General features: G+C 37.6%; 1 protein-coding gene across 6 annotated transcripts in view; it reads right to left on the bottom strand.

Annotated features, from left to right (window-relative positions):
* LOC135201400 (neurobeachin-like) overlaps positions 1-26931 on the bottom strand; it is a 562670-nt gene that overhangs the window by 417297 nt on the left and 118442 nt on the right. For all 6 annotated transcript variants that reach the window (XM_064230269.1, XM_064230271.1, XM_064230273.1 and 3 more), the window contains 6 exons: positions 19892-20018; positions 18345-18453; positions 17964-18142; positions 17652-17802; positions 17204-17333; positions 16865-17001 (listed from right to left, as the gene is read on the bottom strand). In XM_064230269.1, coding sequence (XP_064086339.1) covers positions 16865-17001; positions 17204-17333; positions 17652-17802; positions 17964-18142; positions 18345-18453; positions 19892-20018 — 833 coding nt within the window. The remainder of the gene's footprint in view (positions 1-16864; positions 17002-17203; positions 17334-17651; positions 17803-17963; positions 18143-18344; positions 18454-19891; positions 20019-26931) is intronic.

Here is a 26931-nt window from a genome sequence, read left to right as displayed (position 1 = left end):
TCTCATTAGCGTTGCCTCCTCGCCGACTATCCAAACACACACCGTGGGGGGCACACTCGCCAGCCCCGCTACACTCAGAGGCGCCTGCCCTAGCCGTCACCACAGACCACGTGCCATTGGAACGCCGTAGGCGCCCTCAAAGACCCTCTCCAATAAAAGGTGAATGGGTCAACTCCTTCGAATCAAATGCTGGTTTGCCAGACGATTTACTTTGGGTGACGCTGAGCAAACGAGAGAGCGACAAGGACAGAGTCCGATTGGTGACGGTGTGCGTAGGAGCCGGTGGAAGGCAGGAGGCCCTTGAGGAAACCGGTCCGACTCAGCAGGTCAGGCGGGGCATCGGCGCTCGTCCTGCAATGCTCTCGCAGCTCCTCTTCTCTCTTCATTCCCCCTTCCTTACTCTCCTTTTGCCCATCGCCAATTCCTCTAATACCCTCATCGCCATACTCTTGTTGCCACACGTCACGCGCACAGAATCCCCGCCAAGACACAACGTAAAGAAAACACCACAATGCCTATCAACCTCCAGCTACCAGAATCGCCTAGAACCGCCAGCAGCGTCCTGAATTCCCACCCCGCACCCCTCTACGTGGTTCTTGCTGACTAGAACCATGTCACGTACCGATTAAACACCTGACACAACCCATTCATTATTTACAGCCGTCGGAGAAAAATGGATTGAGGTTACACGGCTGAAAGTTGTCAAGAAAGGCATGAAATAGCAATTTTCTCTCGCTGTCATCTACGTGGAACGAGAAAGGTATCACACTCTCTGGAAAATTCATCACCTCAAGTACAGAGAAATCACATAACGTCATTTTAAGAATGAATTTTGCTATTAACACGCAATTCTCACATACCGGAGTCAGCACTGAAAATACTGATCGCTATAAGATATGGAACGCGGCTGGGTTCGATCAAAACACAACGTTATATGAAGTGTTCTATTATCTACCGTCATGTTATTTACCTTGAATAGAAGTGGGAGTAAAAAATTTACGCGAAGTTCCTCTTGTAAATTGAAAAATAAAATTCCAGACTACATATCCTGTAGTAAATTCTCTCTCTCTCTCTCTCTCTCTCTCTCTCTCTCTCTCTCTCTCTCTCTCTCTCTCTCTCTCTGGTTTGAGAGAGATGGGGCCCGAGGTTTTTACACCAGAATGGGATTGGTTGCGAGTCGTAGCATCCATAATCTACCTGTCAAGAACTCACAGCAACTCCCGCTAATGACTTTGGGTTCAAGACGCGCCAGTCGGCATCCTAGGGATGCTTAGCACACGCAACAATCTCTATAAAAGCATCTAAACCCCTATGCAAAAGTAAATCTTTTCAAATGCTTAACAAAAGCACATGACGTACGTATATACAAACATGAATCACGATGACTTCCAAATACAAAAACAGACAGGTCATCAAAGCATCAGTCGGTATTCTTTTCACAGCATACAAGCAAGAATTCTGAATTTTTCAAGAGCACCAGGACAAAATATGTCGAGTTATATTAACAATTATAAATGGTTATTTGGAAATCAACGCAAGATGAGTAAAGCAGATGAATATAATCACGAATAATTTTTCATTTACAAAAGGAAGATAGTTTGAAACGAATCTCTCTCTCTCTCTCTCTCTCTCTCTCTCTCTCTCTCTCTCTCTCTCTCTCTCTCTCGTTTATACAGGGGAGACAAAATAATGAGCCCACGGAGTAACACATGACGTAAACACGGGTGCTCCATCAAAGCGCTAAACGCACTACAAGCCAAAGATGAGAGCCCTTTCGCCTACACAGTTCTCATTACAAATATTTCCGAATACCAGATAAGAACAGAAAACGTGTTTCCAGGACCTCTTAGAAAAGAAAGACACGTCAGGTTCTCAAACGAAAACTGGTACCAGTAGCGTCGAAACACACACACACACACATATAACGGGCATTTGCGTTTGTGTAAACATCTGGAAACGTACAGACGTAAAATAACTGATTCTATCAAATATACAGATAAAACATTTGCAAACCTAAATAAGTTCAAAACGCCAAAGCAATCAGTCACCACAAATTCTAAAAGGAAAGCTAATTTATAATGAAAAAATGGAGCCTCGCGAAGAAAGTAAGCTGCTATGAACACGGGAATCAAAACTTAGAAAGCTTAAACGAAATAAGTCTAAAATTCTATAACATCTGATCTGATAGGTAAATGAATGCAACATAACTTTAATATTTCAACTGATCAACAATAGCAAGTTTCGCCCAATAAATATCGTAAAAGGCTATATTATCTATGGAAAAATCATTACATTAATAGACTGGAAGAAAATGTTACAGAGTACGTTATATATAACATCTGATTTATGTACAATATACATTGGGAAAGATTGTTTACACCAAAATAACTATTTTAATCCTGTAGCATCAACAACGACATTTACCAGGGAAATACATAAAATACCAAATATATGTTACATATGCGTCATATTGTCCAACAAAATAAAATCATTAGAACACCTGCATAAATTCTATTGAAGCCATCATTTTCCTTTCCATAAAATCTTACATTTCAAAAGTTCCAAATCGCAGACCGACGATATGACTGCTGTCATCTCGGGATTGAATCCGCGAAAAACCTGTGGACCTGAACAGATTGCAGAGCGCGGCAAGAGTCCAGTTTCCTAACGCTACGGCTACCGAAAATAATTTCTCTGATTAGGAGGGAAAATACACGAACGAGAGAGAGAGAGAGAGAGAGAGAGAGAGAAGAGAGAGAGAGAGAGAGAGAGTTCTTGATATAAGTAAAATCCCTCCTCCCATCTTTCTATACTCCTTCTCATACCCCGTCGGGCACCAGTAGCCTCCCGAGAGCTGCCCTGTTGTGTATATGCCCCAGGAACACTACCTGAGAAAGGCGCCGCCCACGGATGAGGTTTTTGTCCCTCGACAGGGGGCTGCGGGCCCCCCTTAGGGAGCTTGATCTCCATCCTCCTGGGTGGGGAGTCGACAATGATATTTGATCCAACGCTACTTCTTTCAGTTCTTGTGTCTGGTACACTAGGCAGAAACCCAATAACCATGAATAATAATAATAATAATAATAATAATAATAATAATAATAATAATAATAATAATAATAATAATAATAATAATAATGTGCAACAAATTATGAGCATAAAAATCCAAAATATGCTGTACACGAAGGCCCTCGGAAAGCAGAATAATGAAGCTGTACAGTAGTGATAAAAATTATAACAAACTACTACAGTATTTGGGTTTTGAGAAAATATCATTTCCTCTTCCAAGAGAAGTGAAGGGATACAGAGAAAGTTGATAACATATGTAAATTCTGTAATTATAACTTTTTAAGAATTCTTCTGAGGATGATCCCACCCTGGGCCGTATCTGTAATAAAATTTGTACATTGCCATTTGGAATTAATGCATAGAAGTATTCTCTCGGATGACAGGTCAAGTGTAGATTTGTTGTTGGTCAGTGAAAGGTATATTAGCTTACACCTTTGGTATATTAGTTAATCAACACCCCTTTAACTGCTTTATGTCTTTCATTTTATTGCTTGAGAAATTTACCTGTTGTACTGAGGTCCTTGGTTTGGTCATTATTCCAGTTGTGTATTGCAATAGTACAGTTTCTGCTCTGAAAACCTTCCCGTTTTCTAACATTTGTTTTATGTGAGAAAACGGGAAGGAATTTCGCAGACCGTATCGCCGAATATGAAATGGCAGAGTTTTCAGAGCAGAAACTGTACCATTACAATACACAACTGGAATAATAACCAAACCAAGGACTTCAGTACAGCAGGTGAATTTCTGAAGCAATAAAATGAAAGACATAAAGCAATTCAAGATGTTTTGATTAACTTCTCTACCAACGGTGTAAGCTAATATACCTTTCACTGTCCAACAACAAATCTACACTGGACCTGTCATCCGAGAGAATACTTCTGTGTATTATCATCATAAACTTATTATTCATTATCTTATTATTATTATTATTTTTAATTTTATTAATTTTATTAATTAATTTATTTATAAATATAAGTACTAGAAACCGAAACCGAAGCAGATATAGTAATTCAAATAATATTCACTCACGATTACATGTTGAAAATGTCAGCGATGGTGATGTAACGTATTAATAAAAAACTTTAAGTGCATAATAAATTACTACACAATTTCGACTGATTTATTTACGAATACTTCTTTAAACATAGTGTGTGTGTGTGGGGTGGGGGTGGGCGGGGGGGGCGGGCGGGGGGCGGCGGCTTCCAAAAGCTTTAAAAAATCCACTATAAAATTCCTCAAAAATTTAGCAAATTTGTGGAACATATATGAAGGAAAATTAATCCTTACACGATGTATATGCACTACATGAAATTATCTGGTAAAAATTACTTTATAACTCCACAAAAATATTATTATACCGTTGAAATAAAGGCGTTCTAAAGGAAAAAAAAAAGTTATGTACTAAAGGTATCCTTCAAACACCATCAAAATTCCTCATATAAAATACTTCCTATCTTAAAACCTCACTAAAATAACACCAAGGCATAATCCTCGAAAAAGCTCAAATTCGCCAAAACTGTTGAAGCAAAAAGAAATCGCTTGAATCGCACTGAATTGTCTACCACAAAAGACTTCCATTCGAGGCAATGAGACAAAATTATTCATCCTTTTTCCAAGGTAATCGCAAAACAGACGCAGCAGCCTTGTGCGAAAGAGCCTCGTTGATCTCGATAATGAAACGAGAAGTTGCTGTATCATTTAGATCTAATTCGTTTGATCCAGAGTCCATTTGGCGTTCCCACGGCCCCCCGCAGAGACTCTTCAGGCAAGTTCATGAACAAAGAATAAGTGTGTGCTTCCGTGGTCAAGCCTCAGGAACGGCTGTATTATGTACCTAACACATCGTTAATGCGACTGAAAATTTATATCTAACTGGCTTTCCACAAGTTCCTCCTCCTGTTTGAAGACATTTCTCGTTGCTCTAACAGGAAATAAATTAATTCATTCAGCATTACTTAAGAACTTGGTATAATCTCTCTCTCTCTCTCTCTCTCTCTCTCTCTCTCTCTCTCTCTCTCTCTCTCTCTCTCTCTCTCTCTCTTAATCCATCACCAAACTAAAATTATATGTATTACAATATTGTTAGTAAAAACCACTCTTTGCTACGCTAGGTATTTAATGTCTCAAGCTTCCTTGAATTCAAAAAGCCTATCAAGTTTTATTCTCTCTCTCTCTCTCTCTCTCTCTCTCTCTCTCTCTCTCTCTCTCTCTCTCTCTCTCTCTCTCTCTCGCCAGAATTCATACTGATTTCTTTTTTTTATTTTTGCGTAAGCTTACAAACTCGATTTGGCCATATTTTTGCCCAGCCTCGTTCCCGGAACATAAAAGGGGTAAATGCATTTGAACAATGCTTAGTCACTGATCCTAATGACGGTATCTGCTTTACTTCGTGACGAGAGGAAAAGAACGAAATTACCACTGTATGTGGGGGGCGAGATCTATTATCACTACTTCCGGTTATATCACTATCTCAGTACACACACAAACATATATATATATATATAATATATATATATATATATATATATATATATATATATATATATATATATATTATAAGGCATGGGGCTGACGACCTCATCTCTAAAGAAAACCAGAAAACTACCCCTTCCGGAGGCACTCTCTCTAAAGGGGAAGTTATATGGTAACACATTTCTATACACATACGGTATGTGTGCGCGCGTGTGTGTGTGGAAGGAAGGTATATTTTATGTATGTATAACTAAAGTCACATACACAAATATAAAAAGAAACCTTGCAAACGATCTACACAGCGAAGCCTCTATTGCAGGAGGCAACACCCAGCAAAGAAGAATGTAGACATCACCCAAATCCGCAGCTGGCCGGACCGCACAGAAACGATGAGGCCACAGGTAGCATCATTAATACTGATATCACAGAGCGGACAGGTAATATTGCTTCTACTATTTCGTATAATTCCAGCATTAAACGGCAATTACTACTACCGACTGATGTCGAGTCTCCGGATTCCCCTCAAAAGTCAGACAAAAATGAAGAATGGAAAATAGCCACATATTCCACCGTTTGCCTCCACCTCAGATATAGCGTTGCGTCTTCGACTTCGACCACAGTATTGTGCAAAGTTTAATAATCTAGTTATAAATAAAAGAAATACATTAACAAAAAGAGTCTTCATTCTTAAGCCAGAGACGTTACATTCGAACACGGGTAAGATCAATCGGGGGTCGGAACGGTAATACGGCATTGAAAAATGAACATCATTAGAGTTTTCAATCACTGGGTCTACCATCACAATGGAGATGAACCTCTACAATGTGTATATACATTCATACTTATACGAAAATAAATATATGCATAGAGAGAGAGAGAGAGAGAGAGAGAGAGAGAGAGGAGAGAGAGAGAGAGAGAGAGAGAGAGAGAGAGAGAGAGAGAGAGATTCTACTTTAACATTTTTGTATATGAAAATAAATAAATTTTATGCTAGAAATATTAAGAAAAGTGAACAGGATTCGTCTTCTACTTTGAAATCTAATGGTAAAGCCTCAACGCCAAAGGAACTTGTTGATATTCTACTTAAGGGCGTATAAGAGCCAACAATGGTTATGAACGTCATGCATATATGAGTTTAATAATTAAACACTTGCAAATGATAACAATCATAAGTACAACAGCAGCGAGATAAAAATGAGCATATTCACCGAGTATTCGAGTGAAAAATCAATTTACCGATGACTTAGCAGTTCCCAACGGACAGTTCATTATAGCGACTTAATTTATCCTCATTTCATAAAATGCCCTCTCTCTCTCTCTCTCTCTCTCTCTCTCTCTCTCTCTCTCTCTCTCTCTCTGAAGAATTTGGGGAAATGGTTTCAATGGGTACGTTAAGTTAAAAGTATCTTAGTATTACCAGGCCACTGAGCTGATTAACAGCTCTTCTAGGGCTGTCCCGAAGGATCAGGTATTCTTATGTGGCTAGAAACCAATTGGTTACTTAGCAACGGGACCTACAGTTTATTGTGGGATCCGAACCACATCGAGAAATGAATTTCCATCACCAGAAAAAAATTCCTCTAATTCCTTGTTGGCAGCGCGGGGAATCGAACCCGGACCCTGAGATCGGTAGTCGAGCAAGTAACCGACTCGTCCAACAAGGAACACACAGTGACTACGAAGACACACACACATAGACTTATATTTTATATATAATCGTATATACACGCCTTATACATATGAAATATGTCTCAAAAACATAATCTGAACCTTACTTTCTAGCAATTACACAGAACAAGAACTTACGCTTTAATAACATATAAAAAAAAACATTCTCCGGTACATGAAACTAATCGAAAGGGAACATATAAACGAAAGAATAATACTTGTAAGAAGTTACCTTTCAAGATTTGGTCTGGAATCTTACTCTCTAAGAAATCACTCTCTCTCTGACCTAATCCATTACAATCTAACCTGCCAAGCCTGAAGAGTTAAGAGAGGTTAAGCGACCTGGAGACTGAGTTAGCATATTTTACTCGGGTTAAATTTACATTTTACTCGGGTTAAATTTATACCTATTTCTTCAATCACATTTCCCCTCAGAATTCGGACTTCTAGAGGTACGTTTGATAGTCTCACTACCCCAAAGATTCCCCATTGCTCATAAATTTACAAGACCTCTGACTTGGGCGATGTTTTCAATTATTTTTACGCAGCAATGCATACACATCTTATTACAAATCCTAAGATAATATCAGGAAAAGGCAATAAAAATAATAATACGTGAAGCCAAGGATTCAAGTAATACTTAACCACAGAAATTATACACATACTCAACAGCTGTCTTCAGAATATTGCAAAATCATGATGCCTGATCATTTACTTGTGAAATTCTAGTGTCCCTAAAGACGGTATGATACACAGCTTTCCGTCAAACTTAAAGTAAACAGTACAATTAATATACCGCGTCTGAAAATGAACCATTTCGATTCTGGCATCAATAATTGCTACTTGGTGAAAACACTGAGCCTAAGATGCTGATGAGTGTCAGAAATTCTCGTGTGACACCACCTAAGCGAAAAATGTCTCTCGGTGTTGGAAATCATAAAAAGGCCAGTCAAAATCGTCAGACCCCCTACGACAGAACTTCTACACCACTGCTAAATTCACTGGCTTCTTGATATCCATAAGCTGTACGGTTCTACCACCTTTTGTCATAACATTTAGCGGCAGCAAGAATTCTAACAGAGAATATACACAGTGCATTAGGTTGACTGTTCCGCAAAGAATAAACTTCTCAAAACATAAAATTTAAGTTTGTGATGATCGAAAAGTATGACATTCAAATAATACCAGAAGATAATCCTTAGTCTCAAAGATAACCTTTATAAGAGGAGTGTCACGGCACAGCAACTCCTCATCTCCCTTTCAAAACGCTCACAAGAGAGGAAAAGCGCAAACTGTTCCCAACAAAATCTACACTTGTCTAACACTCTTTTTTTCCTCAATTACCATACCTCTCAGCAGTCTCTCTCTCTCTCTCTCTCTCTCTCTCCTCTCTCTCTCTCTCTCTCTCTCACACACACACACACACACACACATCTTTATATGGAATTGGAACGAAACAGTACTTGATGCCTAAACAAATAAATGCATGTTGCTCACACACACACACACACACACACACACACACACACATATATATATATATATATATATATATATATATATATATATATATATATATATATATATATATTATACATAAGCACACTTTTCCACACGGTATGAAGAAGAGAACATTTTTATTCCAGGTACAAGAAAAGCAAATTGTAGTACGAGTCCTTCTTGCTTCCTCCAGGTCCAACTTCTAGTCGCGGTCGGCTATGAGCAACAGTTATGAATTTCAAGGTCGCACGTACGTGTGATCTCAAGACAATGGCCCTACGAGTTTTACTAATCCCGATCGTTGGTATTCTCTATAATAACATTCACGTGCCCATGCTAAACTGCTAGTCAAAAACATATGGTGATAAACCCGAGAATGATAAATGCAGAGCAGAGTTTCAATGAATAAACAACCACGTGTGGCTCCTGCTTACGTGTAAAGAAAAAGGCGCACTTCTACAGTTCTCATCCTTAAGTCGAACGTTCCCTATAATAATAATAATAATAATAATAATAATAATAATAATAATAAGAAGAAGAAGAAGAAGAAGAAGAAGACTGCGCTGTGGACACCAAAGAAAAAGACTGGTCGGTCGCTCGTGACTAAAGTACAGTCTTAAATACGGTACAAAATCCCGGTAATGGGCGAGGCGGCGCAAGGGAGGATGCTTGCACCCCAACGCCCTTCGCCGCTCAAACGATCATCTGGATAATTATCAATCACCCGGAGTAATTAGTGGGTCCTCCAAGTCACACGCGGTCGTCTATCATACACGCCGTGCTTGTATGCTAGCTCTCTCTCTCTCTCTCTCTCTCTCTCTCTCTCTCTCTCTCTCTGATATTCATCTGTGATCTTTGAAACTGTTTTCACGGAGGACGGAAACACTCACACTCTCGCGATGACACTTCCATTCTCCCTCATCTCCCTACAAAACAAAATATAGGATATTACACTTAGAACGCAGTAGGCGGTGTTCCAGAGGCTAGATATGGCGCACTGGAGGGGGTAACCGAAAATATCAAAACTCTATACTGCAGAGTTCACAATTTGCAAGCACCAAACGGGATGTGAGGGCGACACAAGTCTGATTTAAGTCTTAACTGAGAGGAAACAGGAATACCAACCAACAAACCATCAGTAAAGAAGACACATTAATTCTCTACGCAGAGGAAAATTGTCCTAGCTTCAAGCAAACCTAGACTAATGAAATTTAATTATTCAATTCTACACAGCAAGCACGCAAAGCATTGGGAATACTGAAAAAAACGGTCCTAACTAGATTAGATATGACCCATGCAATAAAGATGAGGTTGCATGGGAAATATCGGAAAAAGTATCAAGGTTTTCTTGATGTACTTCATCCAAGGCGTTACTGTCCATTTTATGCCTAAAATGATAACGAACTGAGGGTAAAATTCTGATAATTCTATAAAAATACAAAAATCAACAGGAAACGGTCAAACCTACAATTCTGACAGCAGGATGACTCGTTCTCCCGTTTTTTGTTCATCTACTGAGCAGTATACGTATATTAGGTCTTCTACAAGCGAGAAGGGTCATAACTAAACTAAACAAATCCATCTCAACCTTCAACACTTGATGGACCCAATCATCTCGACACCAAGAGGGGTAGAACTCTTCCCACATTAGCCTTAGAGAAGTATGTCGATAACTTTCCTCTAATGAGCTATCGTGGAACCACCTCTCCGTAACGTCATAAATCGGTGTAATTATCACAGCTCCTCCTCCACCTCCTGCCTCCTCCTTCTCCTCCTCCTCCATCCTGCTAAAGAATATCATCTAAATCAGGGTTCCAGTTATTCAATCGATACACAGCGATTAAATGGAGATTGTGAATCAACAGTTTCACCACTGAATCCCCGGGACCTGTAATTACGGAAAGAGGATTTACACGAGGAGGAGGCAGTTGACATAGGGGCACAGGGTGAGGAGGCAGAGGGGTAGGAACAGAGGTAGAAGAGGAGGAGGAGGAGGAGGAGGAGGCAAAAGGCCATGGTGAGGGATAGGGAGGGTTACTCGGGAAGCAGAATGGGTCGACGAGTAGGTAGGGGAGGGGGAAGAGTAGGATGAGACAAGAGGGAGGAGGAATCCCCGACAACACATACCCAGTACCCATCCTCACTCCCCAGCCATATGCATACCAAATACCCAACCTCCTCCCCACAACCACAACGCCTTGGCGCTCCCTCCCTCCCCCCCTCCCCCCCATCATCAATCATGGAGAATGCAACAGACGCGGGATGAGCCTTGATTTACGACAAAGTTAAACCAACATTGCAGGCAGTACAAAAACCGGTGCGGTTTAAGGTTTATGTGCATGTGTAGGTTTGGTCGGGGTTATAATGTTATCACCGGCCAGTGTTACGGAGCTGTTATTAGCGGGTCATCCATCACCACCAAAAACGGGTGTCTGTGATTTATGTAACAACCAACAAAAACTCTCTCTCTCTCTCTCTCTCTCTCTCTCTCTCTCTCTCTCTCTCTCTCTCTCTCTCTCCTTTATGAAAAATACTCGCTCTCTCTCTATATATATATTAAATAAAAAATGTTCGTTCATTCTATTTTAAATAATACTCTCTCTCTCTCTCTCTCTCTCTCTCTCTCTCTCTCTCTCTCCTCTCTCTCTCTCTCTCTTACATTTATTTCTTTAAGTGAACACGGTACAACCTAAGTTACCAATGTACAATATATAACAATGATAAACAGGCGCATCTAGAAAAGCTTTGAAAACATAGCATACATAGGAAGCAGACGACTCGTCGCAATGTACTGCAGCGGAAAGAAGATGCTTGTCAGGGAACAACTCACACAAACAAAAGTAAGGTTAGGAAAATATCACAAGAATCTACAAACAGTGCAACAGACGGAATCAAGTACAGAGGTAAGTATACATAACTAGCAACCAAAGACTACATGATCAATAATAATGATAAATAATAGTTCGTTTTAGATTAAGGCAGCCCCTAACAGATAATGCATGACATAGTTTGCCATGAGCATCGACGAAAAGACAGTCTTATGAGATGGACGGCAGGATATGAAATATTAGAAGAAAACAGCATCACTTATAAAACAGTATAATTTCAACTAAGGCTAACAATTAAGCCACTTCCCACAAAGGTCCCCTTTCCTCAACAGTCCCATTCCTGTTTCTCAAAATCAAATTACTTCCTGCTACTCACGAACCCTTTAACCTTCGGTCAAAATGACGTCAAATCCACACACAGCCTTCTGCGTGACCCTGTTAAACACAATCAGGTCAACAAACAAACCGAACCAAAAACAGGGGTCATAAAATAACCAACGCACAAGCTGATCGAGGCTGAGAATGGTACCATAGAATACCATAGATAATAACCAACGCACAAGCTGATCGAGGCTGAGAATGGTACCATAGAATACCATAGATAAGTACATAGCAACTACAACACGTTCAGGTGAGGGAGAAGGGGCAGAATATGAAAAGTAAATCTACAGAGGCAGATGCATACGATACACAAAGATCCATGTAGCAGTCTACTTGTTTTCTAACGAACAAATGATGTACAAAGGAGCACTTCTACGTCTTCCCTTTACATTCTAGTTCCTAATGACGAAACCCTGAATTGGAATCAGAAAAGAACCTACAACGAATCATATATGCAAGGCAAGAAAACCTGAATTCTAACTGGAAGACAAAATAAGTTCCATTCGGAAGAGGTCGTGTAAGCAGCATTCCTACTTGGGTCTAGGGACGGGAAAAGACTGTGAGCCTGCTGCAGCTGCTGGCCAGCATAGCATAGCAGCGGGTTTGGGTGGTCAAGTGTGGGTGGTGGGGCGTGGAAGCATGGATGAGTGGGCGTGCCTTACCCTCCCTCATCTCCACCTCCTTCGGCCGAGGAATGCAAGACCAACAGAAGAAGTCACCTGTTTCCAACGATAGTTGTTTTGGAAAGTATGTATGCACTGGACAAGGTTAGGAGGCTGACACTCAATTTTGCAGTTTCGTAAAGTAGAACGACGCTTCTTTGTTCACTCAACAACCGGTACGAATTCTAAAGTTGAAGTTAGAGTTAAAAAACAAGTTTAACAAAAAACGCTATAAAAAAGGGGTAGTAAGCGAAAGATTCTCCCAGCTACAATTCCTCTAGTCTTGTTTAGATTATTACAGTCTTTATTATTATAATTCTCATGAAAGGAATAAAATACCGTAAATATGACTCGAAAGTTTCTAGAGGTTAAAAAGCGCAATTATTTACTTCTTCCACCATAGGATAATAATAATATATATATTCTTATTACAATTATTCGCAAAATACACCCACTTTGTTAAAATTCAACTCAACCAATAAGTACCGAAATCACAAATGTATGTAAGTAGAAGTAATTCATTCTCCTAATAACCCGTAATAAGGTTGGATTTCGCCTAGGAAATTCTACAAAATTTTGTACACGAAAAAACTGAAAACTTACTCATTTCTTTGTCTCTAATTTTAATTATCTAAATGTTGGTATGACATTTAGAGGGTAAATACAGTGTACCCATGGCTCTTTACATTTTCAAAGACTGAGAGATAATATATCAGCTATTTTGAGTTAGTTTCGATTGTATTTACACGTCTTGGCATGATACCAACTACAAGGACCATCGTCTGTGTGACGTTATTTCGTGATTTTGAAGATGGCATGAAAATCAAGTAAATAGGATTATGGAATACAATACGCACGTTCATGAGATGAAGAGGTTAGGTTCCTGAGACCAGGTCGTACCCTAAGTGAATATGTATCAGCATTACAGATAGCTTGTGTTCGAAACCTGACATTTCTTTCCAACACAATTTCTTATATTTCATGAAGCGGACTTTAATGACATATCATTCAATCCACAATATTGTAAAGATATTTTTAACTAACTATTGAACAAAACATTTCTCGAAGAAGAGAAGAGAAGAGAGAGAGAGAGAGAGAGAGAGAGAGAGAGAGAGAGAGAGAGAGAGAGAGAGAGAGAGAGAGAGAGAAGAGAATCAGTTTGGAAAGAACGGATCATTTTGCTTACTGAAAGACAGCGCACCTGATGTGAACACACTCACATTCGCGTGGGAAATAAAAGGCTCTAGGTTCTCATCCGCTTTTCTAGGTCTTTTTTAAAGTTTCTACAGTATTTTTCGGCCGTTTGTACAGATGGCAGTAATACTGAGGCTGTACTTAAGTAGGTACATTTCCCATACTTAGTAAATATCCTTCTTAAAGTTGCAATTTCAGCGGACGACGCTGTCAGGCCCATTTATATATGCATATGTAATTCGGATTCAGTTAAGAACACCTATTAAAATCAAGTATTTTTTTACTGGATAGTATTTCCTGAAATATATCTTAATGTAAATATATTTGCAATTCCTTAAAAGCTATGTGCTTACTCATTAACAAAGATCAATATGTACTATATTTACATTTGTTAAAACTTTCCTCTTAAGTCACAGATGATGATTATTCAAAATTCTTTAATGGGAGACTGTGTTGCAACTTCTCATACAAAAAATGTATTAATTTCTCCATTCTAACTGTCTTTTGTATCAAGAAAACTAACCATCCAATTATGCTTCAAAAGGAGAGCAAAGTTCGTAAATACGAGCGCACGATCCTTATGTTTTCGCCTCACAGCATATTTCACATAAATACAGCCAAAAATGAAATGACAAAGAATCCCAAGTACCTCGGATCATCATTCCAGCACACAGTCTTCTACGGGTCTGCCCATTGAAACCTAGGAATGCTTTTTCTCTGTGGGATCAATGATCTGACTGAAGTATTTTTTTGTGAATAACTCCACGGTTATGACTTTCATTAAACTTCAAAACAAAATAAGAAAAATATCAGAATGGATGTCATTAAAAATTATATAAATCTGGAAGCAAAAATAAATGTCTAGGTGCTCTAAGGAAATACGTATTATAGTCTAGCCTTTTTTGGGAGTCTATTACAAGAAGCATTACACCAAAGTTGTATATATACATACACATACATATATGTATACTGTAAATCCATCTAATTACCACATTCAGGCGGGTCACCTTTCTTTGGAACCTCAGCTTTGACTTCTGATTCCCTAGCATCAGGCTTTGTGTTTTAATTGCACATCTGCAAAACGGTCTACCTAGTACACAAGTTTAATTAGTTTCAGTTTAAGTTATCTCTGCAGTGATTCGATCATAGCACTGATTCCATCTCAAAAATTTTGTGCAGCTTCTAGTATATCATTCAAATTATATCCCCATAAATCTTATTCCCAAAGTCTCAAAAATGTTCTGCCCAGTGTTGTGTTGTCTTCTCATGCTGTCACTGACCCATCCTTCCTTTTGATAGATACTTTCTCTTTTCTTGTCACTCATGCATATTTCAACACTAATTTTATGAGTTACCCTACCACCAATGCGTCTCTGAAAACAACTTCAGCCTGTTCGTCCAAATATTCTCACTTATTTATTCTTGGTTTTTGTGTAACTTCACTATTTGGACTGGAGTACTTAGCATGTTCTACTTTGCATTCTTCATCTCTGCCCTGAAAATTTTCATCAAGTACCTTTTCCTTTTGTATCCTCATCAAATATGGAATTTTCTCTCTTGTTACCCCATACCCCAGTATTTAATTTAATGCCAGCAGATATACATTCTTGGTGTCAAAGCAGTCCTCACTATCTGCTACTCAGATGTGGTTTCTTGCTAATCTATTTTCATAATCTATTGCAAAAGTCTCTTGATGTTCTTCAAGAACCTTTACTGAATCAAACCTTGATACTCTCGCAATTTGCTTGTCATGTGCTTTCAATTTCAGCTCATGTGGCAATGACCCGTTGTGATCACTGCTAACAACTACTCCACTGCAGTTCCAAACATTCCCCCAGTGATCTTTTTATCTCCCTCTTAATAGCTATGTAATCTATTTGGTTTCTATGAGTCCCACCTGGAGATGTCCAAATATATTTATGTATTTATGTAAGTGTTTACATAATCAAAATATGGAATGTTAGTCCATATATATAAAAGACTAAAACTAAAGAGGTCAACCAGATTGCTTGCAGGAATGTGATCAGACTAGAGACGCTAAAGATGACATATACAATAAAAGTAGGCTAAGATAACATGCCGTCACCTGTAGTCATTCATTTGTTTATAAACTCTAGTGCAAGCTCCCTGCTTGAGACAACTACCGCGACCTATAATTCAAACGGCCTACGTGATCTGTAGCGTGTCTCATTTTGATTGTGTGTTTGTATGTAACTATGTCATCTGATTGTATGTTCATATGTTCGAGCTACTGTCTGTTCCTTTATGACTGGTAACCGAGATGGTAGTAAGGCAGAATAGAGTTAGCTATCGTCATTAGAAGACCTGTACCTCTTTACCTAAGCTTTATCATGTAGAGAGAATAGAATTAGCCATCATCATTGGCAGAAGCGATCAAGCTATCGTTATTAGAAGACTTGTACAATCATACCTGATCTTCACCATGTAAATTCAGAGAATATAAGTATTTTTGTACTTCGTGGTTTCTACTAGATCCTCACCTCATAACCGAATCATCATGAGTTTAACACATCGTCGTCATAACCAAGAAGATAATACCGACTTCGTAAGTGATCTACAAACCCCAAGACACTCCATTGAATATGGAAGTGCAATACCAACCGACTTAGCGTAAGATTATCGCAAGTCTAACATTACCTCATAGGGCGCCTTATTATACAAGGCAACAGCCCTAAAATTTATAGATGCCCTATAGCTGAAAAGAGTACATAACCCCAATTAAAAAATTATTTGCAGAACAAAAACTAATAAATTTCATCCCATGTTCATTTGCACTTTCCTCCAGACCTTCCTTACCCATTACATCTTCCATACTGTCATTATTCCTACCAATGTTGCATTTATATCTTTCTAATATTTCATCTATAATATTCTGCAGGCCTATACAAAATTCATCCTTGATTTCTTTGTAGAGTTCAATCATTGTTGTGAGCACATTATAATACTCTTACTGCTTTATTTTAATTCATATCTTGCCATGTGAATATTATAAATATAAATCTGAGATAACTCTACATAGACATCCAAGAAATGCTGGCAAAAATTAAAATCAGTCTCTTTTGTACTTACCTCAGGATCAGCTTTCCGGAATTCTGGGTCCTCTTCGTCCACTTCAAAGTATAGTTCTGCTGCTGTTATTGACACAGTACCTGGCACTACCAGTCCTGGAGCAATAAGTCTTGCACGTGTACTCATATTCACCATTCCTGAAGTTACCATATATTATTCTTTAATACAAATTCACCATTCCTCTCCCACTGGGGAAAATATTTTCCCATAAATTATACTTCCACAATGCATTAATAGGAACATACAGCATACACAGTCTACAATAGGCAAAACATCATCCACTCCTCAAAGTATTAAAAATTAAAACTTGTTGCATTACAACACATTGTAATAACTCACCTGTAACATCAGCATCAAGATCTCGGTCATCAGTGGCTAGTTCTGAGTCATCCAAAAGGTCAGGAGACTGTAGTGGCTGCTGCATGGACCTCCTCTGTGCTGCAAGTTGAGCATGGAATTCTTCTCTAGCCTGGAAAGAGGCAATATGACGATACTTAAAAAGTGATTTAAACTAACAAAAACACTCATTTGCTAACAAGATTTCAATAGAAGCTAAGCTTATGCTAAACAAAAAATGCAGTCAAAAATGTCATTTTTTGAAAAAATGATGGAAGAAAATGAGAAACAGCAATAAAATGCATGTTCTCACAACTCCTTAAGCAAGCTAATTTACACACACTAATTATATACTGTAAAATACACTGAATAATCATCAAAGACAAAAGTTTATGAAAACCTCCAGGTACTTTACCAGCATAACAAGTGCACATCATACAAAAAATCTTACTTGAAGGATTGCATCCTCAGGAGCTCCATGCTCAATAGCAGCTTTCAGAGTAGCTTCAGGATGCGAAGAACCTAAGGGATTTGGCACAAAACGCTTTCTTCTCCGAGAGTCATCCTCCCAAGAATCTAGCTTCCAAAACTGGGGTGGTGCACTATAAAATCAAAAAATTTCTTTCTCAGAAAAAATAAAAATGGAAAAAAATCCATGTACTGTAAAACAAAATTTGTTCAAGCAGTGCAGCATTCAATACACCATTTCCTAAAACTAATTTAGATGAGCAAATGATAAGCCTACAACAATCCTGTCACTTACACTTTGTTAAGAGCATGGAGTGCAGTGCCCCACGCTCCATGTTTATTTGACAAGATATTGGTAATTTTATCCAAGATACGTGCAGCCACAACATTGTCTCTCCTCCTAGCAGCAGTAATCAAGTGGTCACACATTTTCTCCTCTTCCCGACGTTCCAACACAGTTGTTGCACTAAGAGACTGCAATAAAGTTACATACATAAGCATCATAATGTTGCAACTGATGCTTTGAACATATATATGCACGATGCTTTGTTAACATATATATGCACGATGCTTTGTCTTTCTGAAAAATTCAAAATTTGTAGTTACTCTTATCTGGGTTAGTTGACTCAAATTTTATTGTTATAGGTGTTGACAGTCAATATCCTATCACTCTCACCTCAAAATCTGCATGCTTGAGCACATCATCTGCTCGCATTCGGTTGAGGATAAACTCAGCTTCATTGGCAACTCGCACTATGTGGTCCTTCATGGCGTGCGATAGAAGTCTGAAGTTACAGAAAGAGATGTATGTAGTCAGCATATTAGACAGAAAGGACTGAGAAAATCTATTATTAAAGGAAAAAGAAGAAATGAGACTATAAATTCAGATAGAGATTGCACTGTATTTAGAAGCTATGGTAATTTTTGTACTTTTATAATTACTTTAAAATATTTGTGATGTGTTAGCAGGTTGGAAATTTAGAAAATAGGCCTGCTCAATCTGGTCTGCCTTTAGTAACAAGAAGGTTTCACTAAAAGAGCAGTTTCAGCACAAGACAGCATAGTTGTAGTACTACGAAGGAAAGAGCACAGGAATAAAAGGCAAAGTGTTAGTTAAATATTCATATTCAGATCAAGCAAACTTGGTAAGTCATGGCAGGAAGCACAACAGCAGGGAGCGTACACAAAACTAAAGTTAAAAATGCATTAAGAAACTTAAATCAACTCAATGCTGTGGAAAATAAAAAAATACAAGAGACCCTATTGATCAACATTTTATAAGTATTTCACCCACTATAATCTAAGACTTTCACAATATTTGAGGGTATCAATACATTACTTCTCATAACAATGGAGTAACATTCATAGCCAGCCTTGTATTGAATTTGGCAACTCCATGAAAAATTGGCTTTAGTTCACATCTATGCATAAAATATGCAAAGAAATTAATCAATCTAAAAATTTTCTATCAAAATTATTTCAAAATAAAGCAAGAAAATTAAGAATACCTTAATACTGTACATTTCTACACAGATACTTCCACTGGCTACCAGAGAACTGTTATGCATAACCTATGCATTCATCAGTAATTTTACAACTGTAAAATAAACATTTCATAAAGATTGCAAAACTATTTATTTACGGTACTTACTAAATAATCCACTCTAAAAAATATGCATGGTTGTAGTTTCTTACATGTATCAAACTAAAAAACATTTATTCACTAATACTACTGCAGTTAGATATAACTATAGTATCTATAATAAAGTACACTGATATAATTTTAGCTTTGATGTATGTAAATTTCTTTAGTCATTATTGCACTGCCACTCAAAGTTACAAAAACTTGACAAGAACAATATAGTACAGTACACCTACAGTACTGATTTAAACAAGATTCTCCCTAAGCCAGCTGCTACTTCAAAATCAACAGAAATACTCATGTGAAGTTCCCCTCACAGGGTTAAAGGAGGTAAAGCTTATATATGACAGAACACTGACCCAGTTACAATTTCGTTATAAATAAAAGTAGTACGTAATACTCTAAAAGATCACAACAGTCCCTGATTTAAGACTACACTAATCACTATCATTAATCTAAGAGCAAAACGTTTTGTTTTTGTGCTAAAATCTAGCGCACAGAATATATTCATTATTAGGTAATTTAACAAGACTGAATAACAGGTCTTTAATGGCAATGTGGGTTACAAACTTGTTACTTACCTTCCCTCATTTATCAATTCAATGAAGGCCAAACCAGCATGCTTCTGGAGAGAGTTCTGCCACTCTTGTGAACAAAGAAGCATAACAAGTTCCACAACACTTTGGCTGTGCTTGAAGGTCATCAGTCCTACAAAATCAAGAAATTCCATTAATCTGGTAATAAAGGATTTTTAACTTATAAAACTTTACTGTTTACTAAAAACATCACTGTAATAAGATAACATCCAATCTAAGTCATTGAGGTCATATAAAACTGTCCACAAACTTCCTAGTCTTAGCTGATCTTACCTCAAATTCCTTTCCCATTATTTTACACTATTTTTATTTTTTGCAGCACCAACTTTTCTTTCACTCATGCTCAAAGGTTTTGTAACTACAAAGGTATGTTCACAAAAACGAGTCATTATCAAAAGTTTTGCATGCCTGTGTCCTTTGTTGCCAACAATTAGTGTTTTACAGGCAAGTACTATTTTGCAATCTTCCTCAGCCTTGTTAAGAGGCAATTACCTGTTCTAATATCATGATAAATTTATTTTACTAGATGCAGACACTGCTCACACATAAGAGTTTTATTTCACAGTACTTCTTCGTCTAATGAATCTGATTATGGGAGATTTTCAAGTAAAAGTGAAACTGACAAGTAATTATTTATAGTGACTTCCATCAGATTCTAACCTAAATGGAACTAAAAGTCCTTGGTTGCTTATGTGCAATGCTGCCAGTCAACCAGTAAAACAATCTTCTCTTTACATTACTGAATGGACTGTCTAAGATTTGTGAGGCCCCTTGAATTAAGCTAATGTAAATTATGGTTTTTTCAAAAAATCTAAAATTTTGCATTAATCCTCTAAATCAGCCCTACAAGAGTCTTGGGAGGTTTGGCTTAAATACCAAAATCATGAAGCAACACAACAAAACAAAAGAGAACTGTCTTGCAAGATAGAACTATGGCTTTATCTCAAAATCAGTCTTCATGGGATGCATGCAGTTAGTTGTGAGTAGAGTTCTATTTTAATCCTGTCTAAAGAGCTGTTCCTATAATCAAACAAATTTCCTTGATTTTTAACATGGTAGGTATGACCTATTGCCATTTCTTTTTAATTACATTTCTGATGTCATCTATGACAATATGCAATGGTCACTTACAAACTATTCACCAATATTCCATATTTATAGTACAAATTTGACTTGAGCCATTCAAATCTGGAACTTTGTTAAAAATAATTGACAATTACTAGATACATAATTGCTCCAATAATAATATTAATAATATAATAATAAAAATTATAATATAATAATAATAATTGTCTAACTCACAACATGGAGAACTTTGATAAAAAAAATCTAATGTTCATTCTTTCTTTTATAACTTAGAACACAAGAAAAACATTTTTTATGACTTGCTAAAGTAGCTTATCAAAAAAAAAGCTATAAAATATATATGTACTGTATCATAGAGTGATTCATTAGACTGATATTGTAAAAGATATGAAAGATTCAACTTTTCAGAAGCAAAACAGAAAGATCCACAAACCTTTTTTCATCATAACTATCAAATACAGTATAACCTTACCAAATCAGTTACTGTGCATATTATCATTAGTTTAATGATACGACTAAGTCAAATCTAACTCTTATATGGCTGCACCAAAGGTTTGGTTTTTAATATTTCCTGTTACACACTGATAAATTTCAAAATCATAAAACTGGATATACAGAATACTATGAAAATCTGAAAAAACTTCCTTAACTGATTATTCCAAACTTCAACATCCAAGTGGGCTATTCTTCAACTATCTGAGAAGGCAAATGAGTGTGTCTGCTTCAAAGCCAGCGTTTTCTCGAGAATTTCGTTATTTAGTTCTGATTACATAACACCAATGTAAAAATACATTTAAACTCCAGGACAGATATCAAAATCAGTGCAGAACTATCAGTCCATTCCTGCATATCCTACATGAGCAAAGACTAGGTTGTTGAAAACGACCCAGTACTAAGGACTAAACACTTGAAATTCTACAACCATCTTCTTCCAAAATGCATTTTAAACATGGTGCTAAAAAGCATTAGTGCTATCAAAAAGAACAAAGAAGATCATAGTACTGTGTCTCTATAACAATATTCTTGTCTATGGCCCTAGACAACTGGTGCAGAAAATTAGAAATGTGCAAAGTGCTTCTCACTAACCTAAATAATTGTAAATGTGCAGTAGATTGCTATGGCCAAACCCAAAAATAAATGAGATATTTTCTGGCATATAAGAACTTCTTTTTCTATAGAGAAATATTTAGGAAATTCATGGTGTTTGTCTCATAAGGTGAGAGTCAAGTATACAATTTTAACCTACATGCTAAAAGCTGATGATTTCAATGAAGACTTAACAAATTTTACCCATACACTTATTCCCAGACTACTATGGTCTCTCATAACTTAATTCATAGTGTGGCCTATTCTACTTCCCATAGCACAGATAATTCACATATGGTATTCAAAAAGGCAAATAAAAAAGAAATAAAAATTACTATGCATATGTTCCATCTTGGGATAAAAATTTTTTTTTTATCAGATTTCTTTTAGTAATTAGCATACTTTAGACTTGTCAGTAACTTGTCTAAGAGTAACAATATGTACAGTACCAGTCGTGTTTTCTTCATATGAAAGTACTGTACTATAAGAATAAGGGTTTATATATATTAGGTGGAGAAGTAACTAACAGCATCACATTTAAACCTAAGTCATTATGGTTCCACTGAATATTGTATTGCAAAGCAAATGTCTAATGTCAGTAAATTTAATCTGCAGTGACAATACGTCCATACCAAATGTCTCATTATAAGGGTTTTATACATTCTCCACATATAGAACAACTAGTTTCAACATTTGTAAAATGGACTTGTTACACATTGGTTACTAATATGTTACAACTGAGCTTTGTGTTTCATTAACTATCCCCTTTTCACTTCCACTGCTACCTCAGCCTCTCCAACATAATATCCAGCAATGCTGAACATTCATGGTATGCTTTACTGTACATACCCTATTACTGTAGATTTCATACTTTGCTTGATTCATATTAGTGCTGGAAATTATCTTTATTTCAGTATATTTAAAACTTTACTGTGTATCAGTAATGTACAGTATGAAAGAAACAATTTCTGTGCGTATAGGATAAAAGTTGTAATGATGGCTCAGTCATAGAATTAAAATCACAGTACCTGCAGTATAATTGTGTGAAAGAAAATCAAAACTGATGTTATTTTGGCTAGTAAGACAGATATTCATATCACTATACTAAATTTGTTTGTACAATGTTGTAAATTTAAGTTGATGCTAGTCACTGCATTATAGTACATAGACCATTACTATAAACAAGAGAGATGCATATCTATCAGAAAAATCCTTAACATGCCTGAAAATACAGATTTTACCATTCATTCTATTTTAGAGTAACATCTCTCAGAAGAACTAAACAAGATTAGAGAACTAAGGCGCATTTTTATGCTTTCCAGAATATGTTCCTCAAGATTGGAGTCTTCCCTATGCAAGAAGGTCTTATATGCCTGCAACTAATGTATTTCATAACACTGATTTATTAGAAGCTACCAAAATGTGCCAAAACATTAAACATGGTAATTCACTCATATGAAAAAAAGAGAACTGTTCTCCATCCATCAATATTATGAGACAAAGTAAATTCACATAGATCAAATCCTCGACAATAGTAGTTTTCATTATTAATTTACAATCATGTCAGCACATGATAATATACTGGAGAACTGTAAAAAAAATATTAATTTACAACCATGTCAGCACATGATAATGTACTGGAGAATTGTCAAAAACAATTTTTCAAACACTTCCAATAAATATCATTACGTAATAAGTTGCGAACGTTAGTACATAACACAGATCACTAACATAAACTTAGCGTTCTATAATATAGTACATGCAAATGAATTGCAATGATTTTCATGTACACATGCATTGAACAATGAAGTGGAATGAAATGTGGATAACAAAATAGTGTACATTCAGAAAGCAATTCTGTACACAAACAGGGTGACATGTACAGAACCCATATATATTTTGTAGTTAACTGAATCAATTCCTGTTTTATAAAAAGCTAAAACTGACATTTTAATGATAACACAATGTTTTATATAGACACTTATCAAGTAATTACATTGCTCACAATTTCACTCGCCAGCAGCTTAACAAAAGTGAAAATCATGGTAGTGCTAGTGTAGGTGTAGGTATTAGCCCACCCACTTTTGGGGTAAGAGAGGAACAACTTCAGCAAGCTGTCAATTGTTTTTGCCCTTTCCCATATGTTGGAAGGAAGGAGGGCTCTGATTTGTAATTACTTAGTAAGCATCTATATAAAATGTTATTTTATCATAAAAATGTAAATTTATATAGATGTAACTTACCAAGTAACTACAGACAGTCCCCGGTTATTGGCAGACTCGGTTATCAGCGATACAGTTTTATGGGGCTTGTCTAGCACCATAAAATCGGCGATTTATGGCACCATAACGGGCCGAGTTCTGGTTATCGGTGCCATAAGGGTTCTTATGGCGCGCCATAAATCGCAGGGTTTCAGTTAAAGGCGGTTTTCGCTTACTATTGGCACACCCCTGGGAACGGCACCCCCGCTGATAACCAAGGACTGCCTGTACATTGCTGAATCCCAAATTGGCCCGCAGGTGAGATATGGTTATTTCTACATCACACATTATTAATGATGAACATAATGTAAAAGAGAATAGAAAATAATAGCATTGAAACAATGCTTGCTGTTCCTTGCCTGATAACAGAGCTGCTACAGGTAGATACTGCCTCTGGTTGGCGCTCATCTTATCTATGTAGGGTGTGGCTAGTTGGCCAGATGCACCTCTACAATAATGAGAATTTGTAGCAAGGGATGAACTCGCTGACCATAAAGCATACAAGCAGTCAGTTGCCCCTGCCCTGGGCATAGACTGACTAAATAAAGACAAGACAAAACAAAATAAATCACCTACAACTAACAATATCAAAAAACACCAACCAACCATTAAAAATAAGGAGGGGCTCCAGGCACCAACAATTACCCCCATACTCCCCTTGAACTAAACACCTGATATCAAGGCAAAATTACAGATAGGAAGAAATGTTTCCTACACTTCTTCCCCTAACACCCAGCCAGCCACGGATAATGCCCCTAATGGACTGCAATTATCATAAACCACTTCCACATCATACAAATAATGGATGACAAAAACTGACCAACACCTCCAATAGGTAGCCAGTAAAAGAGGAAATTGACAAATTGTGTCTGAAGGACAATGATGTGGCTACTGATCTGATCTCATGAGCTTTAGCTCTTACCAACTTTAAGTCTGCCTCTTTAACTTGCATATGGGCTTCTCTAATCAAATCCTTAAGGAAAAATGCTAGGCCATTCTTAGACATGGCACAGGTCAGGTTCTTTACCAAGCACCTCAAATGATTCGAGGGTCCTCGAATCCTCTCTGTTCTGTCTTGACAATATCTTAGTGCTCTTACTGGGCAGAGAGTCTTTTCCTCTTCTGGGCCTGAAATTTCAACAGACTTCAGATGACAAATGAATGAGGCCAGGGTTTGTTATGGTCTTCATTCTTGGCTAGAAAGCCCAATGTAAGGGAACATACAGCTTTCCCTTGTGAGAAACTGACTTTCTTGTTAAGGGCATGTAGCTCACTTACCCTTTTGGTTGTGGCCAGGGCCACCAAAAAAAGGGTTTTCCTAGTAAGATCTTTAAGAGATGTGGAGTGAAGGGGTTCAAATTTTGCTCCTGACAGCCATTTAAGGACCACACCCAGATTCCAAGAGACAGTTTCTGATCCCTTGGACTTAGTGGTATCAAATGACCTTATGTGATCCGAAGGGTCTTGGTTTGTTGAGATGTCCAACGCTATGTGACAGAATACAGAACTTAATATTGCCCTGTATCCCATGATTGTAGATGATGAAAGGCCTCTAGATGTCCTTAGACACAATAGGAATTCTGCGATATAATTTACAGAAGTTGAAGAAGACAAGACGCCATGTCTTCTACACCAACCCCTAAAGATTGCCCACTTGGCCTGATAGACTGTCAGGAGAGGCTCCTCTGCACTTAGTGACAGCCTCTGAAGCAGCTCTTGAAAGTCCTTTCTTTCAGAGGAGTTTCCTGACAGTCTGTAACCTGTCAGGGTCAGAGTGGACAATCCTTGGTAGAATTGGTTGAAGTGAGGTTGTTTCAGTCAGCATCTGGAGGTCTGGGAACCATTCTTGTCATTCTGGTGCATCCTGACCATGCTTATCACCGCTCGTATCATGCAGAAAGGTGGGAATACATAGAAGTCCTTGTCTAATCAGTCCTGCACCAAAGCTCTCTCTCCTTTAAGACTCCTAATGCGCAAGCGATGCTAACTCCTGGGTACCATCCCTTATGCCCTTATCAGTACCTGATAGGACACTGAGCCAATCTGACATTATTTTTTCAGGAAGTAAGGAATACTTCTTGATCTTTCTTGCTAAAGCACTCACCGACCAATCTAGGAACTCAAGAATCTCAAAAATCCTAAAGAGGTTCTTGAGTAGATGATCTATCTCCATGGGAGATAACATTACTTTGGCTGCATTAAAAGAAGAATCTATGCATGAAGAATCTATGAGACTAAAGAAGTCTCCCTGGTTCCTCAGTTTTGTATGGAGGACAGAGCCATCCTGGGAAGTTTGTCCTGTGCAGGTTGGTCCGATGAGAAGAAAGTCGAAGCTGAAGGAGCAGGAGCTGCAGGAGTAAAAAAATCCAAGGAAATCATGCAAAAGGTATTTTGCATGATATTGCCTAAGACCTAGGAGGGGAGCCTTGATCCCCCAACTTCATCTTCATCATCCACCTCCAATGATACAGGTGAAAGCACTAGACTTTAGGGTCCTGAGTAGGAGGGTCTTTCTTGAGTAGGATAAGAATGTCTGTCAACTGACGCTGAATTGAGTCCCCCCCCACCCCCCGCCCCACCCTAGTACTAAAG

The sequence above is a fragment of the Macrobrachium nipponense genome, chromosome 28, assembly GCF_015104395.2.
Source record: "Macrobrachium nipponense isolate FS-2020 chromosome 28, ASM1510439v2, whole genome shotgun sequence".
In the NCBI taxonomy this organism is placed as follows: Eukaryota; Metazoa; Arthropoda; class Malacostraca; order Decapoda; family Palaemonidae; genus Macrobrachium; species Macrobrachium nipponense.
Note: the sequence above shows the minus strand (reverse complement) of the source record. Positions and strands in the feature narration are given on the sequence as shown.